At 58.9% G+C, this 8,273-nt stretch overlaps 1 protein-coding gene across 13 annotated transcripts in view; it reads right to left on the bottom strand.

Annotated features, from left to right (window-relative positions):
- Positions 1 to 611: 611 nt before the first annotated feature.
- FGFR1 (fibroblast growth factor receptor 1) overlaps positions 612 to 8,273 on the bottom strand; it is a 51,344-nt gene continuing 43,682 nt past the window's right edge. For 9 of the 13 annotated variants that reach the window (XM_088832638.1, XM_088832639.1, XM_088832640.1 and 6 more), the window contains 11 exons: positions 7,910 to 8,054; positions 5,796 to 5,998; positions 4,815 to 4,960; positions 4,504 to 4,625; positions 3,879 to 3,989; positions 3,177 to 3,367; positions 2,476 to 2,598; positions 2,263 to 2,333; positions 1,937 to 2,074; positions 1,675 to 1,780; positions 612 to 1,514 (listed from right to left, as the gene is read on the bottom strand). In XM_088832638.1, the coding sequence (XP_088688764.1) occupies positions 1,338 to 1,514; positions 1,675 to 1,780; positions 1,937 to 2,074; positions 2,263 to 2,333; positions 2,476 to 2,598; positions 3,177 to 3,367; positions 3,879 to 3,989; positions 4,504 to 4,625; positions 4,815 to 4,960; positions 5,796 to 5,998; positions 7,910 to 8,054 (1,533 nt within the window). In that variant the 3' untranslated portion in view covers positions 612 to 1,337. The remainder of the gene's footprint in view (positions 1,515 to 1,674; positions 1,781 to 1,936; positions 2,075 to 2,262; positions 2,334 to 2,475; positions 2,599 to 3,176; positions 3,368 to 3,878; positions 3,990 to 4,503; positions 4,626 to 4,814; positions 4,961 to 5,795; positions 5,999 to 7,909; positions 8,055 to 8,273) is intronic. The other 4 variants (XM_088832634.1, XM_088832635.1, XM_088832642.1 and 1 more) reach the window with 1 other exon arrangement.

Here is an 8,273-nt window from a genome sequence, read left to right as displayed (position 1 = left end):
GACAAGAAACCTGAAGCCAGGGCCCGGGGTGTAAAGCTGGCCTTAGGTGGTGGGTCCTCCCTGACAAAGAAGCACAGGCAGAACCATACCCACAGAGGAGCAGCCACCCTCGTAGGTCTGAGTGCCTGCCGCCCGGGGTCAACCATCCGTGGCCAGTCTCTTCATCACTTCAGCCCCACTCCTGGCCTCAGCTCCCTGTCTGACTCTCAGACCCCAGAGGCTCCACATTCCCCGCCAAGGAAATGTGTGGTGGAGGGGGTGTGGGGCCTGGCCCTGGGCCCAGTGCCCCCCTACCTGCCCACCACGCAGCTGCCTGCCTTCTTTCCCTGCCTTTTTCAAAGCCTGGCAGAGGAAGGAGGGCTGTCCAGAGGCCTTGGAGCAGGACACATGGGGAAGATAGGGAAGAGACCTTGGGACAGACAGCCCCAGAGCTCATCAGCCTCGCTCCTTCACAGCCGACCTTCTGTCCCGTGTCACACAGCCCGTATAAAAATGAAGCAGCAGCAATTTTTATTGAGGGACCTAAACTGAAAATAGGTTTAGAACATAATTTAAAAAAATAAAACAGCAAAAGTAGCAAAAAATATATGACCTTTTTAAAAACATTTTCCTTTTTTTTTTTCTTTTTTCTTTGTTTTTAATATATAGCAACTGATGCCTCCCAACCACCAGGAGCATCTTACCCAATGGGTAAATCTCTGGTAACGACCCTTTTAAAAAGACATGTAAATATATACTCAGATTTATACACTTTGTGTTTCTTCGCAGCTATGTACAGAGCCCCTGCTTTGGGGCTGGGCCCCAGGGCCAAGCCGCCGGCTCCCGGCCTCTGCTTCCCCACCCTCGGGTACCAGGTATTTGGTCAGCAAAGCAAATTAGTATCGGAATCAATAAGCCACTGGCACTATCCGTCTGGAGCAGAGGTCGCCTTCTGCGGAGGCCCGAGAGCTGACCACCCCTACACCCAACTCCCGCTGTAGCCCGAGGACCTGCCACCAGAACACGGGCACACGGGCTGCGCAGAGCAGGCAAAACCAATGCAGGAAAGCTTAGTCGGCTCTCGCTCGAGGGCGGCTCGGCCCCCACTGCCCGATCCTCCAGGCAGCAGGGAAGGGATCTTGGTCCAACGTTTGGCAGGCCACGTAGCAGCCATCAGCAAGGACTGGCCTCCCTGCTCCTGTGTCAGGCTGTGAGGAGGGGAGGAGGGGAACTCGGGGGTGCGGGCCTCAGTGAGGCCAGCCAGCAGAGCACAGGGGAGGCAGCGAGTCTGGCGGGAGGCGGGCCGGGGCTGCAGTCGAGGATGGAGTCCAGGGCGGGACGCAGGGAGTGGGGGCCAGTCAGCGCCGTTTCAGTCCGCCGTTGGCCAGCTGGGCCGGGTGTCGGGGCAGGCAGGGTTCCTCGGGCAAGGGCTCGTGAGAGAAGACGGAATCCTCCCCGGAGGAGCAGGTGGAGCTGCGGGTGTCGGGGAAGCTGGGGGAGTATTGGTCCAGGGGCATTGACAGGTCCAGGTACTCCTGAGGGCGGAGACAAAAAGATGGGAGGACCTGCACTCTCCTTCCCGCGGCGGCGGGATTCATTCCGCGAGAACTCTGGATGAATCCCGCGAGAACTTGGAGTGAATCCCGCGAGAACTCGAGCCGGTGGGCACACGGGGTCTGGTAAGGGCTGCCTCACCTGGTTGGAGGTCAAGGCCACGATGCGGTCCAGGTCTTCCACCAGCTGCTTGAAGGTGGGTCTCTGAGAGGGGACTGCGTGCCAGCAGTCTCTCATCATCATGTAGCTGGGGCAGGATGGCGAGGTCGGGGGAAAGGACAGGCTCAGGGCGCAGGGGCCGCGGGCAGCTGGCTGCGCGCCCCCTACTCCTCCCTCTACGCCCCGAGCCCAGCCCGCCCCGAGGGCCCAGCCCAGGGCCCCAGGCATCTTTTCTCAGGCTTACAGCTCGTTGGTGCAGTTACTGGGCTTGTCCATACGATGACCCTCCTTCAGCAGCTTGAAAAGCTCCTCCACGGGGACCCCAGGGTATGGGGAGCCGCCCAGAGTGAAGATTTCCCAGAGGAGCACCCCAAAAGACCACCTGTGGATGAGCGTTGTGGGCACAGAGCTAGGGCCCCCCCACTGTCCTCACCACCTCTCCCCTCAAGTCCTCGACCCCAGGGGACCATGGCCGATCAACCTCTGGGAACAAAGTGAAGGGGCAACGTTGAGTTCATTCTCTGAGACAGGATGTGGGAACTCCCCAGCAACTGCTTATCTCAGACTCACACGTCACTCTGGTGGGTGTAGATCCGGTCAAACAAGGCCTCCGGTGCCATCCACTTGACGGGCAGTCGGCCCTGCAAGCAGCACGGGGACACTGGGGTGGCCCGGGGCACGCAGGGGCAGATGCAGGGCTGGACCCAGCTCACCTGCCCGCCCAGCCAGTCGGGGTCGGGGCAGCCCAGTGGCTCGGAGTCCTGGGGCGGCGCCCGCACTTACGTTCGTTGTCTTTTTATAGTAGTCGATGTGGTGGATGTCTCGAGCAAGACCGAAGTCCGCGATCTTCATCACGTTGTCCTCTGTCACCAGGACGTTCCTGGCGGCCAGGTCCCGGTGGATGCACTGTGGGGCCCGCAGGGCAAGAGTGTTTGGGGGGTGGAGGTGGGGCCCAGGGGAGGGTCAGCAGCCGCAGGTGGGCCCACTTCCCTCACCAGCCCTCGCCCGCCCCACCCCTTGGACCCCTGAATTGTCCAGTGTCCTGCTACAGGATTCCTGTCCTGTAGGTCAAAGCCAGACAGCCAAACACCCCCAGCTGTGGGCCACCCAGTCACTTCTGCAGACCCTCCAGGTATCTCTTCCCCTCCCAGCGCTTGGCTTTCAACCTGCAGGCAGTGAGCTGAATCCCGCTCTGTCCAGTGTGCATGAGCTCTTATGGGGACGCCCTGTCTCCCTGGCCAAGCACATCCATACAGGGCTGGGCTCAAACAAAGCAGCATTTACCCAGCACCCAAAGCTGCACCCAACTCACACAGGACCTCATTCCCTCCCTGTCACCGGTTACAGCTTAGGCATCATCATTCTAACTTCACACTGGTCCAGCCCAATCCCAAGGCCTCAAGGCCACGTGGCTCGCCTGGCTCTGATGTCCCCGCCACCCCCCAGGGTCCCACACTATCCAGGGGAGCCGTCAGGAGCCACACCTTCTTGGAGGCAAGATACTCCATGCCTCGGGCCACCTGGTAGGCGCAGGACACCAGGTCCTTGGAGGAGAGCTGCTCCTCGGGGTGGTGGCTGGGGTTGTAGCAGTACTCCAGCCCCGGCGGCCTCCGGGCCTGCAGGTACTCTCGGAGGTTGCCCTTGGAGGCGTACTCCACGATGACGTACAGGGGACCTGGGGACATGGGTGCGGAGAGGCCGTCAGGGCCACTGGGCGGGTGCACGCGCTGAGCCTCGCCCAGAGGAACCCCAAGGCACATCGCAAGCCTGTTGCCCAGGCCTCACCTACCCTTTGAGGGGAACCCCATAAATTCATCTTACTCCCCAAAGAAAGCAAGGGCAGTCATTCTTCTCAGCCTAGTCCAGGACATTCCCAAGCAAAGCTGGGGCCAGAGCCCTGACCTTGACTGCAGCAAGTCACCTGTTCTGGCCATACAGTGTGCGTGGATCCAGGTGCCTGGACTCTCAGATGAACCCCCATGGACATCGGGCCGGACCCCGAGAAACACATTCCGACTATGGCTAAACCAGCCTCTTCCCCCAGCCCATTTCCCTCATAGTGACTGAGAGATGCCAGATCCCTGACGCCCCAGCTAGGCATCTTCTCCCTGACAGACAGACAAACAGATGGCAGCAGCCTGAGCCGCTCCCCCCAGTGGGTGGAAGCCCGCAGGCGAGGCGCCCACCATCCTGTGTGCAGGCCCCCAGCAGGTTGATGATGTTCTTGTGTTTTCCAATCATCTTCATCATCTCCATCTCGGAGATCAGGTCCGACAGGTCTTTCTCTGTTGCATCCGCTGCGTGGACAAAGCAGAGAAGGGGCTGGAGAAGCATTTGCGTCGGAAGGGAGACCGACGATAAAAACTAAGGGAGGGGGGTGAGGTGAACATCCAGGGGTTCCTTTCCTCTGGGACTTGCTTCTCTCTTTACCGCCCCCTGCCCCGGTTTTGCTTTTTTTTTTTTTTTTTTTTGTCGGCACCACAAAGCATGTGGGATCTCCTTTGCAGAGCAAGTGCAGACTTAACTGTGTGACTGCCAGGAAGTCCCTCCCCTCTCCTTTTCAAATCCATTCCCTCTTATGAGAGCTGCTGGTGTTGCCAAAAAAAAAAAGGATCTGGGGTCACCACCTGATGACGGATGCCAAGGAACAAAGTGAGGTCATGGTGAGATGGTGGGGTTGCAATGCCCCCCCAACTCCAGGACAACCTAAGCAGGCTGCGGTGCAGGTGCAGGTGCAGGTAATAGCCTGAGGCCCAGAGTTTGCTTGAAAAGGGAAGGGGTCGTTTCTGCAGGGACACAGGCACCACATACACTTTAGCATCTTCACGGCCACTTTGGTCACACGGTTGGGTTTGTCCTTGTCCAGCCCGATGGCTTCTGCCAACACCACCTGCCCAAAGCAGCCCTCTCCCAGGGGCTTGCCTAAAACCAGTCTTCGGGAAAACAGAGGGTGGGATAAGCTGGGGTGGTAACGTCCAAACCTGACAGAAACCCCCACTCCCCCCAGCCTCCAGTTCCCTCGACTAAGAGCAGACAGTGGCAGTCACTTCTGGATGCTCTGAAGGTCTGAGCCCACACCACTGCCCCCATTAGAATAACGAGCCGGGGCTGGGGGGGGTCACCTGTCCCGAGGCAGCTCCCAGCGAGGGTCTTCGGGAAGCTCGTATTCAGAGACCCCAGCCAGCATAGGAGTGCCACTGGAGGAGAGACGCGAGGGCCGAACCAGCAGGACCCCAGAGTTCATGGACGCACTGGAGTCGGCCGACACCTGCAGGGAGGCGTGGGGTCACCCTTCCAGCAGGGACAGGGTAGCAGTGGCAGGTCCCTCCCCTCCCTGCTCAGGACTTGTTGCTAAAGTTAGAGGTGTGGACCTGGCATCCAGTGCTCCCTCCCCAACACAGGCAGAAAGGCCACAGGAGGTCGGAAGACCTAGGTTCTAACACTGACTTAGGTTTGCCACCAACTCGCCTTTCTGGGTTTTGGATTACTCACCTTTCACATGAGCATGACAGCCTGACATTCTGAAACTTATCACTGCGAGGGCAACTCTCTTCCTGTCCTCATTCTTATGTGAAAACCCTGCTGTGGATGAGGGGTTCCTGACTCCCAAAGCCCCTTCCAGAATTAGCACGGCTTGGAGCAAAGCCTGCCTCTTCCCCTTTCACGCCCCTTCACCCTCTGGTTCCTTCTGGGATGAGGGGAGGTGGGCGCACAGGAACGAGCGGGCATCTTGGGGCCCAGCTCAGCTCCTCTCCTTTGCACATTTGCACCCCTAATGGGCCCTCAGGGGAAGCTCAGATTTATAATATCAACTGGGCATTCAGCCCAGTGAGGACCGCCTCCCAGTCCCCAGGCCAGCTGAGCAGGGCACCGTGGTTGAGATAAGATGGGCTCACAGGATTCATCGGTCAGAAGAGCTTGGAGCCTGACCCCAAGCACTTAGGACACTCCCCTGCTGCCACCCAGAAGCCGGACACCAAAGTCTGAAGCAGTCAGTGGGGACCATGGAGAGGACAGAGCACCAGCAGGTCCCGCAGACCCCCCTGGGGCGCAGGGAGGACGCACAAGGCGAGGCAGAGCGTGCGAACCCCCCGTCTACTTTCTGTTACCTGTCTGCGCAGAGGGATGCTCTTGGCCAGCTTGTGCACGGCCATCTGGCTGTGGAAGTCACTCTTCTTCGTGCCGCTCTTCATCTTGTAGATGATGACAGACCCCACCATGCAGGAGATGAGGAAGGCCCCCGTGCAATAGATGATGATCTCCAGGTACAGCGGTGAGGTCATTACTGCCGGTCTCTCTTCCAGGGCTGGGTCAGCGTGAACAGGACAGTAGTGGGCTCAGGGCAGGGCCGGTCCACTAGGGTCCCGGATCCCTAAGAAACTCAACATCCATCTCCTAAACTCTGGGAATCTTTGGGGCAGAGGCGAACCGAGCTAGGTCCTAGCTGGGATTGGGGTCCTGACACTGAGCACACAGCAGACATCCTGGGACCTGTGAGGCTTCCTGACCCTGACTTGAATCCCCAGAGGGACGGACTGTGTCTTGCTAACCGATGCCCATCCCCATGAACTCAGGAGCCCTCCTGGTTCAGGGACTGCTGGACTGGATGGGTACTTGGTGCCCTGCAATAGACAGCTGAGAACTCACTCCCGCTAGATGCCTCTTAGTGTTCCCACGGACACACGGCCCTTCTCCACAGTGCCCGAGCACTGCGTCAACATCTGTCACGGGACAGCGAACCATCCACTGATCTTTCATTACTGATGGCCCAGGGGTACCCTGAGGGCCTAGGTGGCACCTTATCCATGTCTGCAGGCCACAGCATCTGGCATCTGGTGGCACTCATAACGCAAGGACAATGATGCAGGGAAGAAAGAAGGAAACCAGTGTATGTCCCGACTTCATTGTTAAGCTTTGCCTACGTCATCTGTGTCAGGTCAGACGTGTAAACGTCTACACCTAGCCAAACTGCAGACAGAACTTCGCTTCCAAATGTTGTCTGGATTAGTAAAGACAAATATGGAAACATCTCTTTAAGACTTCCACTCACAGGTCTAACTCCTCACACTGAGCAAAGTCAGGGAGGGGGTTGTTTTATTCTTTTCTCCATTCAGACTCTTCCCACCTCCCACCCTCACTGAAGCTCAGACAACTCAAGCCTTTTTCCTTCTCGCACGGAGGTGGGGAGGGTCCCATCCAGCAGGATATCCCTTCCCCTACCTCTCCCCTGTTAAAGACCCCCGCCAGCCGCAGGGGCCAGCACCCCGAGGACCTCCCCCAGAAGCCCCAGGCATGACCCCAAACCAGTCCAAAGAGAACTCCCTGAGGTGCGACGAGGGACGGCAAAGCTGATAACGGGGAGAAGCATTTCTGTTTTTCTCTTTCCCCAGCATGGAGAAACAGAGACGATCCACCGGGAGGCACAACACAGGACAAAGACAGTGACGAGGAAAAAAACAGAAAACGCTTCTGTGCCTCCCGTGGGGGCATGAGTTATCAGAGGAGGAGAGGGAGGGACAAGGAAAGAGACTAGAGTCCGCAGGAACCTGAGTAGCACCGCGACTGGCTCCAGCCCCGAGGCCACCAGCCCACCACCCAGCCCAGGCTGCAGGCTCCTGCCTTCCTGGCCCGACCCCACGGCCCCCTCTGGAGAGGAGCTGTGTTGGGAGCCAAAGAGGATAAATGGGCACCATCGAGCCCCCTGCGCTGCCTGGGAAAGGACTCGCTCAAAGCAGCTCAAGTTCACTGTCTGGGTCTGGAGGAAACTCGCCCACCGAGATTAGCAAGGAGGAGGGTGGAAGGCACTTCAGAGCACCTATATTCAGTTACAGGGGGAGTCTCTCCCCCGAAGGGGGAGCCTTCGGGGGGCTGGCGATAAAGGACTGGCTGAGTCAAGGAAGACTGCTGGACCCGAGGAGGGAAGGAGCCTGCCCTGGAAGAGAGCCCGGCTGCAGGTTAGATCCAGACCCCACGCATGCATCGCTCTGGCCCCGGGGAGACACGGAGGCAGGCCCACAAGTGAGAGCAATCTGCGATCCTGCCCCAGGAGGGAGGCTCGGGGTGAGCCGAGAAGCTTCGACCCACGAGGCCGGGTGACTTGCCGGAGCTGCCTGCTGCATATGGAGCCCGGCTCTGTGTCTGCCCCGACCCTGCGATGCATGCTCCCCCCGTGCCCCTGGCGAGGGCAGGACATCGAGAGGAGGAGGACAGTGTATACCTTCCAGAACGGTCAGCCATGCAGAGTGATGGGAGAGTCCGATAGAGTTACCCGCCAAGCACGTATACTCCCCCGCGTCCTCAAAGGAGACATTCCTTAAGTGCAGCACCTCCATCTCTTTGTCCGTGGTGTTCACCCCGGCCGTCTAGAAGAGACAACGGAAGCACATGGACAAGCCCGGGCCGGAGAGCTCTCAGAGAGGGGGCGGGGGGGAAGGGAGGAAACAACCAGAGGAAGAGAGGGTCCCCAGCGTCTCCTTTGCAACAATGGACAGACAGAAATCACCAGGCAGCAAGAGACCTGTTAGAGGAAGAGGGTGAGAGCCTGAGGAGGAACTCGGCAGACCTGACGGCGACGCGGACGG

The sequence above is a fragment of the Moschus berezovskii genome, chromosome 26 (genome assembly GCF_049115385.1).
Source record: "Moschus berezovskii isolate FMDL1 chromosome 26, NW_MosBer_1.0, whole genome shotgun sequence".
In the NCBI taxonomy this organism is placed as follows: Eukaryota; Metazoa; Chordata; class Mammalia; order Artiodactyla; family Moschidae; genus Moschus; species Moschus berezovskii.
Note: the sequence above shows the minus strand (reverse complement) of the source record. Positions and strands in the feature narration are given on the sequence as shown.